The 20,060-nt window shown below is 39.0% G+C and overlaps 1 protein-coding gene across 4 annotated transcripts in view; it reads left to right on the top strand.

Moving 5' to 3' along the window:
- zc3h11a (zinc finger CCCH-type containing 11A) overlaps positions 1-11,078 on the top strand; it is a 42,468-nt gene extending 31,390 nt beyond the window's left edge. For all 4 annotated transcript variants that reach the window (XM_051924598.1, XM_051924599.1, XM_028797169.2 and 1 more), the window contains 3 exons: positions 490-1,027; positions 6,021-6,339; positions 9,336-11,078. In XM_051924598.1, the coding sequence (XP_051780558.1) occupies positions 490-1,027; positions 6,021-6,339; positions 9,336-9,549 (1,071 nt within the window). In that variant the 3' untranslated portion in view covers positions 9,550-11,078. The remainder of the gene's footprint in view (positions 1-489; positions 1,028-6,020; positions 6,340-9,335) is intronic.
- The last annotated feature ends 8,982 nt before the right edge of the window (positions 11,079-20,060 follow it).

Genomic DNA, 20,060 nt, shown 5'->3' with positions numbered 1-20,060 from the left:
CATTAAATGTTAATAAGATAAGTGGTGTTGGCAACCTAATGTAATCTTCATATATTGATGCAAACATGAATTTTACAACAGCAATTAAAACAGCCCCAACAGAGAAGAACTGGCATGAAAAAAAAATCCTGAATTATATTGGTATTCAGTATTTCATGTGACTATGATACAATGTTTGAAATTTTATTTTTATTATTTATTTTAATCAGTATTTATTTTCCAATTAGAGTGAACCCCATCCCCCCAATGGCATTGTACCATTTTGGGGAAACATCCCCTATTTGTATCATGTGAAATTCTTGCCCTGTCTTGAAATTCACCTAAGGGAACAAATCGGTACTTTCATTTTTTTCTTTTTCAGTCATGTTTAGTTTATCTAGTGAACAAAGTTGTTTGTCATTTTTGTAATATCAATTAAAATATGACCTAGAAGGTGATATAAGAGCCATATATTTTACATCTATCCATTAACCACTCGTTTGTTTTTAGGTATCCAGTATATATGAGAATGTGTCATCTTCAGTTGACAAAGTACAGGTCAAAAGCTTTGAGGAAATAATGAGAGAGAAACGACTACGGAAATCTCAGGAAATCTCTGGGAGGGAGGAAACTACACCAGGAAAAAAGGATATTGTTCCACTGTCATGTGTCCAAAGGTGTGAAATGCAGGAAGCTGAGACTACTCCAATCCCTGTCATGAAGAGTGATGCACTTTTATCTGCCACCAACACTGCAAATGATACAGTCTCTGGCCCCATAAAGAGACGGAGACTTGATCCTGTGCTTCTTAAGCAGAACCAGAAAACCAAAGATCCTTTGGAGGTACCCCACGTCAACCTAAAAAAGCTCTCCTCAAGCAAGAACCCTGAAAGTCCTGAATTGCAACTTGCTTCTGTGCAGAACAGAGAGAAGTCTAATCTCGCCAGTTTAGAAATCGACAACGGCACCAGCAAGGATCAAGACACACCTCAACGTATTACACAGATGGAAATGCTTAAAGCAGTAGCATCAGAGTGTAAACCAAAAGGTAAATCACATGCTATCATAATTCTTGTAGTGTGTTTTTTTTTCCCTGTGCTTTCAAAAATAGCTTAGAATCATTTCACTTTTGCACAGTTACCCCAAAATTCTCGAGATAGGACAATCTTAGGTGCATCTAACTCCTACATTGCCTTACTAAAGTATTCAGACCTATGAACAATTCTCACTCAGAATGTTACTCTACAACAAATCTTAAATAGGCCTTTCAAGGGATATTAACTCTTAAACCTCATGCCCAGTCTCAGCTATTGAAGCATCTCTGCTGCACAAAGCTGCTTCTGTCATATTTCACTGCAGTATTGCCATATAATGAAGAATTTTACTTAAATTGCTGAATAGAAGCTCAGTGTACATCACATTTATGTCAACATAATAGAATAACTATAACTACAAAAATAACAGTAAAGTGCAAATAATATACACACAGAATGGTGTATAAATATAGTTATAAACCCCCATGTAAGTAAGAATTTAAGTATGGGTGAGCTAACAACAGAAGAAGAAATCAAGCTGCAGTTAACATCATTCTTGGAGAAAGTAAACCTCTGGAGAGGTCAACATACTTTATTAAAGACATAGCTTGTGTTTTCAAAACTGTGATTAACTGTTCTCCCTCTTGGGTGTTCTTCAGTATTTTAAACCCAATCTGACATCCACATATCTCACTATTATAAAAAAAATCTTGCAACAAGACTTTTTTCCTGCGAAGAGACATGATCTTTTGAAGAGAGACAGAGAGACACTTTCATGTCACACTTGCAACCTTTGGAAGCAAGTCCCGTGATACACAGAAAAAGCAGGTTAGAGATAATGGAAGTAGGAAAATTTGAAAGTCTCAAAAAATGAGTAAAGATTGCATTAGTGCAAACAAATGGAAAATATTATTCGGTGAAGAGAGATTGAATAGTGTTTGAGGATGCCTGGGGGAGAAGAGAGACAAGGCAGTGAGACAAAAGGACAGCTGCTGTACAGGCTTTTAAACGTTCAAAGTGCAGCACGAAAAGCAGATCACGTGGCACGGCAGCAGTAGCAAGTCAGCAGCTATCCAGCAGCTGCTGGAGCAAATAGGAGGTTAAATAAAAAAAAAATAGTTGTTTCCCATTGTATCACCGTTTAAGAGGGGTTTTGGAGGAGCGGCTGCGTCTCTTTGGGTTGCGTTCAGCCCCTCTCTTCACAACAGCGCATAGCGCTGGTGGGGGCGAAGCCCCCTACTTTATAAAATAAATAAAAATGACACAGTATAGTGATTCATCAGTGGCCATTCTGACCAGAGAGACTCATTATGTTTTGAGCAGATTGTTGACCTTGCATGTATTCTTGTTTGGGTGTTTAATTTTGATAGTAATTCTTTTGTACGCAATCTCTGGTTAATGGGATAACAGATTTCTTGACTATTAAATTAATTTTGGTGCTCTGTCCAGGTAGTGTTGCTGCCTTGTGTCCTCTTGCCTTGAATAAGTGGGTTGAGAAGATGGATGGATGGACGAACAGAAATAAAAAAAACCAAAAAAAAAAACCTTTGTACCCGTAACCTTTGCCCGTTTTATTACTCTGATTGTCTTCTTACAATGCTGTTTAGTCTTAATTTTATTTGTGTGTCCACTCATTCTTAAACTGACTTTTAGATACTGAAAACATGGTTGTAATGCACTAGCAGAGACTAATGTTGAATCAGGTGTAAGTGCAGTAGGACTATTTCTTTCATTTGTGAAAACTTCAAGCTGTTAAAGAAAAGCTTCTCAAACATTTGTACATTTTTGTTCTTGACTTGTAAGGTATTTGGAACAAGATGTTTAGATATAATTTGTATTCTAGCAGTATTTTATTTGAAACTTGGAAAAGGACTGAAGGGTCCTAGACAGAGGGTGCTAGACAGTTGTGTTTGGGGTTACGAAGTCGGCGATTGTTCAAGTAAAACTTTTGTGACACTTTATTACGTCAGTCGCTACAGTATCAAAAAAAAAAAAAGATAGTAAAGATCTCATTAGCGCAAACAAAAGGTGATTAATCATCAGAGCCAGGTGTAATTGAAAAAATAACAGGACAAAGCAAGGTCATCCCACAACAGTTAAAGCAACGACAAGTTTAATTTCAAAGAATACACAATTTGGTCAGGTGTATATTTATTATGACGGAGAAGCGATGCAAATTTTTAACAGGCGACAAGTAAGGTGATGTATATATTCTGCGAATAACATTAGACACCAAAGGAGATCGTGATATGCCATTCGTATTAAAATGTTTACAGTTTACCGTGAGAATAGCTTTTTGCTACGACAATTAACAAATCAAAGGGACGACCATTAGAAAACGTCGGATTATTTATTAGAGAAACAGAAACAATATTCACTCACGGGCTATTATATGTTGCGTTGTCACAATGTATTTCCAAAAACGGATTCAAAATTCAATGCGATCTTGAAGAAAAGGTAATTCCATATATTGTTTTTAATAAACCTTTAAAGTAAAAAGTGCAACTAATGAAACTGAAACAATTCCAAAGAAAAAAAAGCTTTTAAAATTGTATATCCGATTAACCAAACAGCGGCACGGTGGTGCAGTGGGTAGTGCTGCTGCCTCGCAGTTAGGAGACCTGGGTTCGCTTCCCTGGTCCTCCCTGCGTGGAGTGTGCATGTTCTCCCCATATCTGCATGGCTTTCCTCCGGGTGCTTCTTCCCACAGTCCAAAAACATGCAGGTTGGGTGGATTGACGATTCTAAATTGTCCCTATTGTGTGTGCGAGCCCTGCGCTTGGCTAGCGCCCTGCCCGGGGTTTGTTTCCTGCCTTGTGCCCTGTGTTGGCTGGGATTGGCTCCAGTAGACCCCAGTGACCCTGTAGTTAGGATATAGCAGGTTGGATGATGGATGGATGGATTAACCAAACACAGGGGTTGGCGAACGAAGCGAGCAGGGGGTGGAGCCCCCTAGTTTTTTTTAATTATAATACTTTGAAATCCCCAAAAGAAGTGGTTGCTGGTTTGACATATGATGCCTAAAACAATGAGGTGGAATTGAAAAAAAAAAAAAAAAAAGGCCAACTTTATTAAAATATTTCTGCATCTGTAAAGGATAAAAAATTAGACAGATTGTGCGGGCCCTGACTTGATGATTGTGCTTTCCTGGGCGAGTCCACAGGTGCCAACCAGCTTTTTTCTTTTTTTTTTTTGTTTTTTGAATGGCATGATATAAATGATGCCCTACCTTTGCCTGTTTGATGCCTCTTCAATAATAAAACTATTCATCTCTTGTCTGCTCTTTTACTTACTGTTCTCATCACTCTGCCTGTGCCTGTTTGGCACGAAAACACTATCACTCACTCTTTTTAGTCACTGTCTTTCTATTGAGGTTTCCTGTGCCCTCACAAAAAGTTCTTCCCCTGTTCTGCATCTTAACCCTGCCTCCCATTCCTCACAGTTGTCCTTGCACCACCATGACACGTCGCAATACGTTTGTAGCGCAGGTCACTGGCTGAGTGTTATAAAAGTGACCCAAGGCACATTGTCATAAGCTCCTTGCGCTTTGCAGGTGCACAAGTAAAATAAATGAAAAAGTATTAATCAGTGTTGTGAACTGTGGTGCCAATATGTTTTGCTCATAAGGGTTTCAGCTCCTTCCCGTGACTTCTTTAACAGCTCGCTGAGGTGCAGGAGCTAAGGATTTTGATGCCTCTCTAAAGTAACAGTTGCCCACGTACCACAGGATTTTTTTTTTTGCTGTTGCCATTTGTTCTTGCTGTTTTTTGCCACACCAGCTATTACAAGAAAAAAAAACAGTACATTTAACATCCAGAATTGTTAACCTAAGTTTGAATATATAATTGGAATATTTACTTATTTTTAATTGGAATATTCAAACCTTATGTTTTGGCTTATTTGATAGCCCTATAAGCAACAAGTAGCACCCTTCATCTATTCAGTTGTAGCCTGGAATAAAATTAAGAATTACCACTTTTGGTGGTAACCATCGGTGTCCAATTCATTTGGGGCAGTGGTGGAGACGTATGGCCCATCAATTGCACTATCACACTGAAGAAGCTCATCTCGTAAAATGATAATGTCTCCTGCAGAACTGAACCCTGGGTGCACTAACTTACTGATAGTTTGCTTAATCTAAAAGGATTTGGTAAGGTCTAAGAGCTAGCTTGCACTAGTGGCAAGATACCATAATGTCACTGTGACATGCTTTTCAACATGTATACATTTTTGAAATTGCATACTTTTTGCTGCTGACAGAAGCTGCAGTCTTTCACAAATAACAAATAGGCGAGGACCGACTGCATATGGAAGCTGTACTGCCAGTCATGGTTATTTAAACAGTACAAGCAGAAGTTTTATCCCATCAGTCTTGACTTCTTTCACACATCCAGACTAACTGCAACATTACAAAACATTCCCCATCTCTCTTATTATCTAGTTCTGTGGACCTTCATTATCAATAAACCTGCATGAAGTGTACAAAACTCTCAACATCCACCAAGTTTTACTCCAAAACAGAGGAAGTTGTCAGATTAATTTGCATTTTGCATGGGGAAATGTAATCAGATTTGTGTCAATATATGTGGTATGTAAGATTCGTATAATCATGTGGTTCAAATTAGGCAAAGTAACATATGTCAGTGATGAATGTAATCATCTGTTTATCTGTTTATTGCTGATAATATTGTCCACTGGCACAAGCCAAGTAGGACTATCACCTAAGTTGTAAGTAGTACTGAGATTTTCAGTGGAGTGCAAGATATTTCTGTATCTTGTGTGTTAACTTTGGATTGCCGGATTTAGTTTTTCCTTTATTTAGGGAGGTATAATTCACATTTTATTTTACAAAAGAAAATCTTGAATGCTGATCGACTTGATGTTTTAAAATTTGTCCCTTATTACTGAATTAAATTACCATATCAGTAATTCTGCTGAAAATATGTGTGGCATTTACTTTAGGCACAGTGCATGGTTGACAAGTTTTTTTTCTCTCTCTCTTTTTAGTGAGGCCAAAACTGAATGTGAAGCCATCAGTAATGAATCCTCCTCCAGTGAGACTTAGTCAAAAACGCAAATCTCTTGAGAGCCAGCCTTCTGCCATTGCTGCTGTCAAGCCTCTTAACAGTGCTGCCTCTTCCATGGAAAATAAAGGATCTTCTAGCTGCATAGTGCAGGCATCAGGATCTTCTGTTTCATCTGAAGATCATCAAATCATGGTTATAAAAGCACAGCTGGGTGAACCTCAACAGAAAATATCTCCTTTACAGATTGCTCATACAGAAACAGTGAAAATTGCATCCAAAGAGCCAGGGGTTCCAGAAAGGTAAACGCAAACATGTGCTTTGTCACTTCACATTATTTCAGTTTGGCCTCTGCTAAGCTAACTGCATACTCAAGCAGTTCATATTTTTCAGTGTGTGTGTGTCTGTCTATACATACATAGACTGCCCCCTCCCATCACAATTCATTGAATTGGGTACATGTTTCTCATGTCCCTCTCTTACTGTGTGACTCTGCAATAATAGAACATTAGAACAGGCCATTCAGCCCAACTAAAGCCTTACTCTCTACCATGCTACTTGGTAGCTTATTCTAAGTGTATAGTTCTCTGTGTAAAGAAAAACTTTATAATGTTTGTGTGAAATTTACCCTTAACAAGTTTCCTACTGTGTCCCAGTGTTCCTGATGAACTCGTTTTAGAATAATGGTCTCGATCCACTGTCCCACTTCCCTTCATAATTTTAAACACTTCAATCATGTTACCTCTTAATCTTCTTTTGCTTAAACTAAAAAGGCTCAGGTCGTTTAATCAATCATAATTCATCCCCTTCACCCCTGAAATCAGCTTAGTTGCTCTTCTCTGGACCTCTTTTTAGCACAGCTATCTCCTTTTTGTAGCCTGGAGACCAAAACTGCACACAGTACCCCAGAAGACGCCTCACCAGTGTATTAGATAGATAGATAGATAGATAGATAGATACTTTATTAATCCCAATGGGAAATTCACAAATTATAAATAAAGCTTGAGCATAACCTCCTTGGACTTGTACTCCACACATCATGCTATATATCCTAACGTTCTGTTTGCCTTCTTAATGGCTTCTGAACACTATTGGGAAGTTGATAGCATGGAGTCCACTACAACTCCTAAATCCTTCTCATAAGGTGTACTCTTGATCTTCAGACTTCCCATTGTGTATTCAAACCTCATATTTTTACTTCCTATGTATAATACTTTACATTTACTAACATTAAATTTAATCTGTCGCAAATCTGCCCAAGCCAGTATACTGTCCAGGTTCTTCTGTAATGATTTAATGGATTCCAAATTATCTGCCATTCCACCTATTTTGGCATCATCTGCAAACTTAACCAGCTTGTTACCTATATTCCTATCTAAATCATATTATATAAAGGTAATATTAAAAATAGCGGCCGTAGCACTGACTCCTGTGAAACACCAGGAGTTCTTTACACCATCACCCTCTGCTTCCTCCTGAGCCAATTCTGTACCCATCTGAAAACATCACCTTGAACTCAACTTCTTTTAGTTTGATGCCCAACCTCTTATGTGGCACCTTATCAAATGCTTTCTGAAAGTCGAGATAAATATCGTATGCTCCACTTGGATCATATCCTTTTGATGCTTCCTCATAGAAATCCAAGCATGTTAGTAAAACATGACCTTCTCTTCTGAACCCATGCTGACTGTTCAGAAAAACTCCTGTACTTGCATTATTAAAGATAATATTCAGAAGCACATGTCATGTTAAACTTACTGGCCTATAGTTGCTTGGATCAGCCTGGTCACACTTTTTATACAACAGGATATTTGCCATTTTCCAGTCCTTTGGAATCTCTCCAGTCCGCAGTGACTTTCTAAAAATGTGTGTCAAGGGTTTATATATGTACTTGCTAGCCTCCTTAACAACTCAAAGGTAAATATTATCTGGTCCTGGTGATTTGTTTGATTTCAGTCTATTTAATATGAGCAGTACTTCTCCCTCTGCAATTTCCAAATCCTTCAGTACCTATTTAGTAGTCCCATTTACCACTTGGAGGTTATCCACTTCATCACTTATGAAGACCTCAAAAAAAATGCAAGTTTAGAATGTCCGTTATTTTACTGTCTGTATCTTTTTAATTCCATTTTACTATTTCTGATGCACTTCACCTTCTTGACTGCTATTTTACTACTAAAATACTGAAAGAATCTCTTAGGGTTGTCTTTCTCCTTATCTGATTTATTGCTCTCCAACTGGCTTTTTGCCTCCCTAATATCCTTCGTAATGGTTGCCCTCATGTTCTCATACGTCCTACAATTCACTTTGAAGTTAAGTCTTGTACGCCTTATAAATCTGTTTTTTGTCCTTTGCAGCTTCATTTGTTAACTCTTTACTCACCCACTGTGGAGTTTTTATTTTTATTTTAACCCTAAGGTTGTCTGTTTGAAATAATATCTAGCAGTGAGCTATGGAAACTAATGAACCTTCACTGCTTCCACCCATCATACTTTATTGAATTAGGGCACTTGTTTGTTGTGGTCCTTTTCTTTACAGAGTGCTTCTGCATTAAGTATTTGGCATTTAATTACTTAGTCATTGCTTATTATTAACTTTAATTAATTACTATTGCTGGGGTACTCCTTACAAATATATTGTTCTTTACCTTGGTGGCATTTTAAGTTTCTTGCAATGCAACATATATTGCCTTGTTGGGACTTGCACTCTTATTATAAGGCCCTACATTCCAGCTATGTAGAACCTTCTACAGTATGCAGTTAAGCTAAAGCTCTCCACTGGGAAACAATTTATATCTCTGCATACTTTGCTGACCAGTTTGTCTATATGTTGTCTTGTAAAATAACAATCTTAAGATATGCTACAGAAACAGTGTAGGTTATTCTGGTTTTGCTATTTTGCATGTTTAAAAATTCCAGTTTTAAAAAGAGCACCTGGGATGATTCTCTCCCCCCCCACCCCACAAGTACTTTAATGTATACCAACCAAAGCATATCTATCAGTGCTTCATATATTGTAAAATGTATGTTGCAGTTGTCAAATCTTTTTAACTGCTGAGGATTTGGCACGTCAAATAAAGTTTTTTTTTAAATTGGTGAAATGTTAGAAACTGCTGCCAGTAATGGGCTGTTCTGTGCCTTCCTTGCAGTGGATAAGGAACACGCCAAACAAGGCTTGTTAAAACTGTCTTATTTCCTCATTGTTGCTTCTTGAACTTTTTTCTTTTGGTGGAGCGGATTGTAATATGCTATTGTTTACTGAAACTAACTTTTGCTGTTGTTTCTCTTTGTATGTTCAGCCCCTGTTCTCAGAAGTCAGCATCCCAGATGAAAACCCGCAGGCAAAGCTCTGCCTCTTCCCGGGTTTCTGTTGGGGCAGGGGGTCCTGTAGATGACTTTGAAGAGTTCATTAAGGAGTTCTCTGATGACCCTCTAGAGGATGAAATTGAGCTAGACGCAGCAGAGGGAGAGGATGATCTACTTCTAGAGCTTTCCAAGATCATAAACAGTTAGTGACAGAAGCTGCCACTTGGACACCCCACTACCCCCACTTCTGAAACAAATGTGCATCCTTACTCCCATAATTCATCCAGAATGGGATTTATCCATTTTTTTCAACAATTGAGGTGCTACAACTGCACAACTGACTAGTGACAGTTCATTTGAGAAGTCCTATGTTAAGTATACATACATTGAAATAAAAAATTCTCAGTTTTTTAATGAGAATGTATATATTTGCACTGCCTTAATTGTTTTAGGCTTTTAAAATTAATCATCTTTTGACACTGCTCCATGAAGCCTTGGCTTACAATTTTAGCATCATGTATTTTGAATTTGTAAACATTTACCAATTAAATGTTGTAACATTAGTATTTTATGTTCCCAAAGGGAATGATATTTCAGATGCTGCAGTGGGATAATCTTGGTATGGCACCAGACTTTTTGATACATAAAATAAGCCTACTGCTTTTTTTTTTTTTTTTTGGGATTGAGGGATAAAAAAAAAAATCGGGTGTCCCTTTTTTTTTTTTAAGACAATCTTGGGAGAATGGTGTAAGGGGTGGAGATGTTGTGAGTCAATTTTTTTTCCACCAGTGTATGATTTCTCACCCCATTTAGGAATACTGTTACATCTTCCATATAAATGCATATAAAATTTGGGTAGGTCTTTGAAGTAAGGGAGTTGTGTTTTGGAGATGTTTTTCCAAACTCAGTCATTTAGCACATTACTCTCCAGTGAGTGAAATAATTCATTTGTTTGTTATTGTGGTTTGTTATTAACCATGTCATTTTCATTTTTTTTCTGATTTAGACCTGATTTTATTTGTTACACTACGTTTGTTTATGCATTTACTGTTTTAAAAAGAGGCATTTCAGTCTCTCTGGTATAGTAATGACATTAAACAAACTTAGCATTATAGGTAGCTCATTTTATGGACCAATCCCTTTTTAGTATGAGGCTTAATTACTAGCCTTTTGTTGAAGTACAATGCTTGAGTTACATTAGTCACTTTTTTTTTGGGGTCATGTAAAACATGCTGTGATAGTTTTGTTTCATATGGTCCCTGTTGAATATTATTAACTGTAACATGCATTGAAGTTACAAATTGTAAAATTGTGTGTGTGTATGTGTATGTACACACTTTTGTATAAATGTTTTTTTAGAAACATGTCTTATTAGTAAACTATATCAAATCTAAAGCTTCTCAGGGAATCCACCTGCAAAATCTAATAGAAAGAGAAGGTGAAAGTTAGAAATGCTTTACAGAATCATTTTGTGTGCAGCTAATTAAGGAAATACAAAGTAATATCTTGAAGAGCTATACACACATTTTTGTCAGGGAAGCTGAAACAGACCTTATACTAAGCCAGGGTTTAAGCTCTTAATTCTTTCCTTAAGATTTCAGAAGTCTGAGACAACCTGAATTATTGTAACGTGTGCATATGGATTGTTTTGGTTTTCTTGTACATTTCCACGCAGCTTCTGTTTTATTGTGCATTCTGAATCATATATAAATAAAACTATTTTTTTAAAGCTAAAATGTTACTTTTGCTGCTTTTGCTACAGTACTTGGGATGTGGGGGTACAGTATTAACACGTTTTCATATGGAAATAATTGGCTATTTTTGTACAGAGCAGCTCCATATGAACAAGATCAATGTTATGTATGAACAGATGGCAGAAATGTAATTTCACTAAAAACTAAATGCTATGCCGGCTCTGTATGCAACCAAAATCTTTTATATATAATTATATACACACAAAATGTAAAAGATATTATAAAAGCTAATGTGAAATTATTTTATGTGAAAGTAATCTAGCCCTGAAAAAGAGGAAAATTAAAAAATAAGCTTGAAAGGCTCATTATTGAATGCACATTACAATGGTATAGAGTTAATGTTTTATTTTGGGAGGGGATAGAGAGGTCTTGTGTGGAGGCAGCCACTGGTGATACTGGCATCTCACATCCATTCGCAACTCCAAGGCAGGATCACTGAAGGAAAGAGGAAGAGAATTTTAACTTCAGTTTATTATCAGTTTTGCTTTAGTAATGCCAATAAATTACATAATTTTGTAGGGCCTCCTCCATTATTCTCATCTTTTATTGTAGAAGATGGGCTCTGGTCAATTATACGTACGAGGTTACTGACCCAGACATATATTTAAAGAAACAATTACCATTTATTGATAAACACAAGGATTATAGAAATAGAACTATATTCGACATAGACTTGATACAAGACACACAACTAACACAAAAGAAGCTGGCTGCTTACTTTTAAGAGTTCTAAATTTTCTTGTTACAAATCAACAGTTGTATGAAACTAAACCTTTAAGGGTGGCATCTGATATTCAGTGGAGTCGTTTCTGTTCTTGCTCCATGTTCAAGTGGGAGGATACTGGTGTTGGACTGCAGTACATTTTTGCAAAGTGATCATTTATTCATACTGTGCTTTTCGAAGGGTCTTTGCAGTGGCCTGTGCAACTTCGTAGCAAAAAAAAGCATCATGGTTTCTGGTGCAAGAATTTAGATGCCCAGATTTGCTTGTTAATGTACAGGTGCTGGTCATAAAATTAGATGGTCTCTCAGTCTAGTTCTGTAGGCTACACAATCATGGGGAAGACTGCTGACTTGACAGTTGTCCAAAAGACGACCATTGACACCTTGCACAAGGAGGGCAAGACACAAAAGGTCATTGCTAAAGAGGCTGGCTGTTCACAGAGCTCCGTGTCCAAGCACATTAATAGAGAGGCGAAGGGAAGGACAAGATGTGGTAGAAAAAAGTGTACAAGCAATAGGGATAACCGCACCCTGGAGAGGATTGTGAAACAAAACCCATTCAAAAATGTGGGGGAGATTCACAAAGAGTGGACTGCAGCTGGAGTCAGTGCTTCAAGAACCACCACGCACAGACGTATGCAAGACATGGGTTTCAGCTGTCGCATTCCCTGTGTCAAGCCACTCTTGAACAAGAGACAGCGTCAGAAGCATCTCGCCTGGGCTAAAGACAAAAAGGGCTGGATTGCTGCTGAATGGTCCAAAGTTATGTTCTCTGATGAAAGTAAATTTTGCATTTCCTTTGGAAATCAAGGTCCCACTGTCTGGAGGAAGAGAGGAGAGGCACAGAATCCATGTTGCGTGAGGTCCAGTGTAAAGTTTCCACAGTCAGTGATGGTTTGGGGTGCCATGTCATATGCTGGTGTTGGTCTATTGTGTTTTCTGAGGTCCAAGGTCAACGCGGCCGTCTACCAGGAAGTTTTTTAGCACTTCATACTTCCTGCTGTTGACGAACTTTATGGAGATGCAGATTTCATTTTCCAACAGGACCTGGCACCTGCACACAGTGCCAAAGCTACCAGTACCTGGTTTAAGGACCATGGTATCCCTGTTCTTGATTGGCCAGCAAACTCGCCTGACCTTAACCCCATAGAAAATCTATGGGGTATTGTGAAGAGGAAGATACAATACGCCAGACCCAACAATTCAGAAGAGCTGAAGGCCATTATCAGAGCAACATGGGCTCTCATAACACCTGAGCAGTGCCACAGACTGATCGACTCCATGCCATGCCGCATTGCTGCAGTAATCCAGGCCAAAGGAGCCCCAACTAAATATTGAGTGCTGTACATGCTCATACTTTTCATGTTCATACCTTTCAGTTGGCCAACATTTCTAAAAATCCTTTTTTTGCATTGGTCTTAATTGATATTCTAATTTTCCGAGATACTGAATTTGGGACTTTCATTAGTTGTCAGTTATAATCATCAACATTAAAAGAAATAAACATTTGAAATACATTCATTACACACAGACTGATGTATCGAATATACAAGTTTCACTTTTTGAATGGAATTACTGAAATCAACTTTGTCATGATATTCTGATTTTATGACCAGCACCTGTAATTGCTCAAACTGGAAGTCACTGGCACTTGACTTCCACCTCCCCAAAGAGAGTAGCTGATCAGTTTTTAGTTTTCAAAGAGGGCCCACACACCAAATAGAGCTAATTTTTTTTTTTTTTTTTTTTAAAGAAAGGGGTACCATCTGGTGACTGGATTAAAGTCTCTTCCAGTTACAGCTCCAGTGTGTTTATAGGTGTGGCTTGTCCACAGTGAATACACATCTTTAGGTGGAAGGCTATTCTGTTCTGGAAATTTTAACATGCTTAGAAATGTCAGATGTACAGTGCATCATCCCAAACTGAAAGGTGACACTTTGTTAGAAACAAACCTGGGCATGGTTGCAAATGTAAAATATCAAAGGCATATTAGATGAAAATCAGATGTCAACAAGAACCCCTAGATCTCTATGAAGATAGTTGTGTAGTGTCTTCTTGTAGGCTAGAAGTCTCAATATTAAGACTGGTGTGAGGGCTGTGGGTTGTAGGGAGTTTGGAGGTCATCACCCAAAAAAAACGAGTTGCAGAGGCAGCAGCACATCCAAGCCAGATTCAAGATTGCCTGGGACCATTTGAAACATGAGGATGAATTTTAGAAATGTGTTTTATCTTCGGAGACAATACTGAAGCTACTTGGCCCATGGAGGTTGCTTTTGTTTGGCAAAGGAAGGGAGAGACCTTCAACTTTAAAAGCACAGTTGTCATAGTTAAACATGGAGGAAGAACTATAATGCTGTTGGGCCATTTTCTTGCTTTATGCACAGTGTAGCAATTCCCCCTAAATCCAAGGCATAATGCTACATTGTCAATTGAAACTTAATTTTTTTTTTTTATAACAATGGATCCAAGTTTTTTTGTACAGCCTCCCAAACAAAACAAAAAAAATCTAACATACTTTTAAATGCTGCATAGGTTTTTTCCACAGAGTGCAGACTGTACTCTCCATTATTAAAAAAAAAAAAATCTTGGAGACAATTTGACATCCCACGAGAGACACGGCTTTTAAATGATCGACACACAGCTTGACCAGCAGAAAGATAAGCTGATCAGACCGCATCTCCTTAGCGTGCGTTCAGCCCCCCCTTCACAACGCGTGCGGCAGAGACGTGAAGTGGCTGTAGAATAGCACGCCTGCAGGGAGCCTGAAGTCCATATATCAAAGAAACACTTTCACAAAAGGTACAAATAAGAGAACACATGCGCTTTTATTCAAAAATATAATTGCACAAAAAAAAAGCCGCGTTAGCATGCCACATTGACACTCTTACTACAACCGCCGCGGTGGCGTAATGGTATCAGCTCCTGACTGGGAATCAGAGGGTGGCGAGTTAGATCCCGCACGGTTCCACTTCGAGAAGTGAACTGCTCTTATTCTTACAATTTTAGAATAACAACATAAATTTGATTTCAGTCTGTAACAGCCGGTGTAACTTATGATACTGGTAAAGGTTAGCTTTTTTTTTTTTTTTTTTTTTATTCACTTTTCATTCTCGCAGTCACATTCAGAATCAATCCATACAACCCCATCTGACATAAAGATGCGCTATAGGTCTGCAGTGTACCACGATGCATACTACCGTCCCCCCCCCCAAAGGGTTCTGACACACAAACGCTGGCGAAGCTGCCTTCTTCGTATCTCACCGTCACTTGAAATCAGCAGTTCTTAGCATTGCACCACGCAAGCTGTCGTATCAACCACCAACTGTAACTTGCTTTCTTTATTCTTCGGTTATAGTCTTGAATAATAGTGCACTTTTATTTATGTGAAAACAGCTGTGTCAGATTGGGTTGTATGGATTGATTCTGAATGCGACTGTGAGAATGAAAAGTGAAATTAAAAAAAAAAAAAAAAAGCTAACCTTTACCAGTATCATAAGTTACACCGGCTGTTACAGACTGAAATCAAATTTATGTTGTTATTCTAAAATTGTAAGAATAAGAGCAGTCCACTTCTTGAAGTGGAGCCGTGCGGGATCGAAGTCGCCACCCTCCGATTCCCAGTCAGGAGCCGATACCATTACACCACCGCGGCAGTTGTAGTAAGAGTGTCAATGTGGCATGCTAACGCGGCTTTTTTTTTTTGTGCAGTTATATTTTTGAATAAAAGCGCACGTGTTCTCTTATTTGTACCTTTTGTGAAAGTGTTTCTTTGATATATGGACTTCAGGCTTCATACGTTATATAGTTTATGCCTACATTTTGTCATTTACTATTAGAATATGAAAAACGTTTGTTTTAAAAATGTGTTTGCACAGACTACTATAGAAACGGAACACACATGAAATGCGTGTATTCCAAATAACGCTATATTATTTCCCCTCTAAAACTCCACTTCAATCCCAGATACTGTAATCAAATCAAGGCAAGGCATGAGCTAGGAGAAGTTCGTTCTAAGTCGGTGGGGGGATGGAATAGCTGGCTGCTAGTAGCTTGTGTTTATCAGCACATTTAAATGACAAAAGACTCTGGGTGGGACGGATTTACGAGTTGTTTCGTAGGCTCTGGTAATTCTAGTGTTAAAGGCAATGTTGTCTCTCCAATAGACTCTTGCAGCTCACAGTCCCTTCATGAGGAAAGCTCCCACACCTGTATTTAAACATGTGGAAGCCCATGCAGTGATGGCCAGAACACAACAATTTACAGGAAATGGCAAATATAAAGTATCCTCTTTAATAAAATCCCTGTGTGCGTCCATGTATCCGTGTGTGTGTGTCTTCTGGTGAAGTGCGCATGCGCAGGGCACGGTGCGATGCTTCAAAGGCCGCCTGACGCATCACACAAGACAGAGTTTTCATACTCTCTCTGTACGTTTAGCATTCATTTGCTCAGAGGTTGATGCGCTTGCCGTGTCCCGAGCAGCTCTTGTTTTCTCCACCCTAGCGACCCGCTTCTTCTCTTCTTTAGTTGGCATCTTTATGCGTTAAAATTAAGTCTGTGTTTGTGTTGCAAATACTTAGTATGTTTTCTTTAATTTTTCACTCTAGCTGGCACTTAAGTGTTCAATCTGCCTCAAGAATGATTTAAGATATAAAGAGGTAGGGGAAGTGACGGCGAAGGTGGTAGGGATGAGAACGGCACCCGTACGCATGTGCCACATGGCCACTGCCAAGAGTTGATTCTACAATAAAATAAAAAATAAAAAAAAAAATAAATTTTGGAGGTCAATCACTGGAAAGTGGATAGTAGACATCACGTAGTATATTCACAGTGCATGACTTTTTCCACATTTTGTCATGTTACAGCCTTATTCCAAAATGGATTAAATTCATTTTTTTCCTCAGAATTCTACACATAACACCCCATAATGACAACGTGAAAAAAGTTTACTTGAGGTTTTTGCAAATTTATTAAAAATTAAAAAACTGAGAACTCACATGTACATAAGTATTCACAGCCTTTGCCATGAAGCTCAAAATTGAGCTCAGGTGCATCCTGTTTCCCCTGATCATCCTTGAGATGTATCTGCAGCTTAATTGGAGTCCACCTGTGGTAAATTCAGTTGGTTGGACATGATTTGGAAAGTCACACACCTGTCTATATAAGGTCCCACAGTTGACAGTTCATGTCAGATCACAAACCAAGCATGAAGTCAAAGGAATTGTCTTTAGACCTCCGAGACAGGATTGTCTCGAGGCACAAATCTGGGGAAGGTTACAGAAAAATTTCTGCTGCTTTGAAGGTCCCAATGAGCACAGTGGCCTCCATCATCGGTAAGTGGAAGAAGTTCAAAACCACCAGGACTCTGCTAGAGCTGGCCGGCCATCTAAACTGAGCGATCAGGGGAGAAGGGCATTAGTCAGGGAGGTGACCGAGAACCTGATGGTCACTCTGTCAGAGCTCCAGAGGTCCTCTGTGGAGAGAGGAGAACCTTCCAGAAGGACAACCATCTCTGCAGCAATCCACCAATCAGGCCTGTATGGTAGAGTGGCCAGACGGAAGCCACTCCTTAGTAAAAGGCACATGGCAGCCCGCCTGGAGTTTGCCAAAAGGCACCTGAAGGACTCTCAGACCATGAGTAAGAAAATTATCTGGTCTGATGAGACGAACATTGAACTCTTTGGTGTGAATGTCAGGTGTCACGTTTGGAGGAAACCTGGCACAACTCATCACCAGGCCAATACCATCCCTACAGTGAAGCATGGTGGTGGCAGCATCATGCTGCGAGGATGTTTTTCAGCGGCAGGGACTGGGAGATTAGTCAGGATAAAGGGAAAGATGACTGCAGCAATGTACAGAGACATCCTGGATGAAAACCTGCTCCAGAGCGCTCTTGACCTCAGACTGGAGCGACGGTACATCTTTCAGCAGGACAATGACCCTAAGCACACAGCCAAGATATCAAAGGAGTGGCTTCAGGACAACTCTGAATGTCCTTGAGTGGCCTAGCCAGAGCCCAGACTTGAATCCGATTGAACATCTCTGAAGAAATCTTAAAATGGCTGTGCACTGACGCTTCCCATCCAACCTAATGGAGCTTGAGAGGTGCTGCAAAGAGGAATGGGCGAAACTGGCCAAGGATAGGTGTGCCAAGCTTGTGGCATCATATTCAAAAAGACTTGAAGCTGTAATTGCTGCCAAAGGTGCATCGACAAAAGTATTGAGTAAAGGTTGTGAATACTTATGTACATGTGATTTCTGTTTGTTTATTTTTAATAAATTTGTAAAAACTTCAAGTAAACTTTTTTCACGTTGTCATTATGGGGTGTTGTGTGTAGAATTCTGAGGAAAAAAAATGAATTTAATCCATTTTGGAATAAGGCTGTAACATAACAAAATGTGGAAAAAGTGATGCGCTGTGAATACTTTCCGGATGCAATGTATATATAAAGATATTATTGTTGTGCTGTGGGCTGGCGCCCTGCCCGGGGTGTTTCCTGCCTTGTGCCCTGTGTTGGCTGGGATTGGCTCCAGCAGACCCAAACCCATCCCCCCCGTGACCCTGTAGTTAGGATATAGCAGGTTGGATAATGGATGGATATTATTGTTGGAAATTTGTATTTTTTGTCCCAGGTCTGGACTGCAAGCACTGAAACAATCTGACCCATTACACTATAGCAAACTACTTTTACCCATGTCAATATACATTGCCTGTACTATATATGACAGTGCACATTTTAAAACTCAATGTAGCTTCATAAAAACTAAACCAAACCATAGTACTTGGTTTGGGCTTTAGAATACAGAATGTGACAGAGGTTAAAAAGGCTTTGAACTTCGAAACCCTAAAGTTGTAGGTTCAAATTCCACGACTGACAGTGTGTCACTTTACCTGCCGGAGCTCCAATTGGAAAAACAAGAAATTTAACCAATTGTGTCATAGATGTTGACATTTACCTTAAATGAAGGTGTCGACCAAATAAGTAAATGTAGATTGAATAATAATGCAAGTGTACTGAAGAAGACATGATTCTTTTCATAGACTTTTGCAGTGCTCTGATGGGTTGGTGCATTTTATTCTTCACCCTTCACTACATTAGGATTTTGATCATAATTAAGCATGCTATTTGAAACTTGTCTAACATTACTCAAAGGAAGAATGGATAGGATGCCTAAAAGTGTAACATTAAAGAAACCTGTCCAGCAGCATTGCTTAAAAGGCAGCAACCAATCCCTGACTGGGTCCCAATAAACTGTCAGGCACTCATTCTTGCCAGTGCCAGTTTAGAGTCACTAAGCACTGGACTGCTGAGAGAGTCTAGCAAAATCCACTAATACCACCCTGATGACAACAATGTACTAAACTTTGAATGCAAAAAAATGTACATTTTCAAAAGTGGGACATTTGTGTTTTAGACCTCCAGGAGTCATGCAATTATTATAATTTAACACTTTTATTTTGTATCTGAACATGCTTCATGCTCAGGTTCCCAAATTCAGTCCTAGAGAAATACTTAAAACTGTGGGTTTCCATTCCAACCAATTTCACATATACACTCACTGGCCACTTTATTAGTTACACCTTGCTAATACTGGGTTGGACCCCCTTTTGCCTTCAAAACTGCCATAATTCTTCATGGCATAGATTCAACAAAGTGCTGGAAACATTCCTCAAGGATTATGGTCCACATTAACAGAACAGCAACAAGCAGTTGCTGCAGATTTGTCGGCTGCACATCCATGATGCGAATCTCCCCTTCCACCACATCCCTTTACTGGATTGAGATCTGGTGACTGTGCAGGCCATTTAAGTACAATGAAGTCATTGTCATGTTCAAGAAACCAATTTGAGATGATTTGAACTTTGTGACATGGCATGTTCTCCTGCTGAAAATAGCCATCAGAAGATGGGGTACACTACAGTCATAAAAGGATGGACTTGGTCAGCAACAATACTCATGTAGGCTGTGGCATTTAAAACACTGCTCAACTGGTAATAAGATGCCCATAGTGTGTCAAGAAAATATCCCCCACACCATTACGCAACCAGTCTGAACCATTGATACAAGGCAGGATGGATCCATGCTTTCATATTGTTGACACCAAATTACCGTACCATCCAAATGTTGCAGCAGAAATTGAGGCTGCTACACGTAGTCCATCTACTTCAAAGTTTGATGTGTTGTGTGTTCAGAGATGCTCTTCTGCAGAATTCAGGTTTAACAAGCTGTTACCTGAGTTACT

This window comes from Erpetoichthys calabaricus, chromosome 3 (genome assembly GCF_900747795.2).
Source record: "Erpetoichthys calabaricus chromosome 3, fErpCal1.3, whole genome shotgun sequence".
NCBI lineage: Eukaryota > Metazoa > Chordata > Cladistia > Polypteriformes > Polypteridae > Erpetoichthys > Erpetoichthys calabaricus.
The sequence above is the reverse complement of the archived record's forward strand: the minus strand, read 5'-3'. Positions and strand labels throughout refer to the sequence as shown.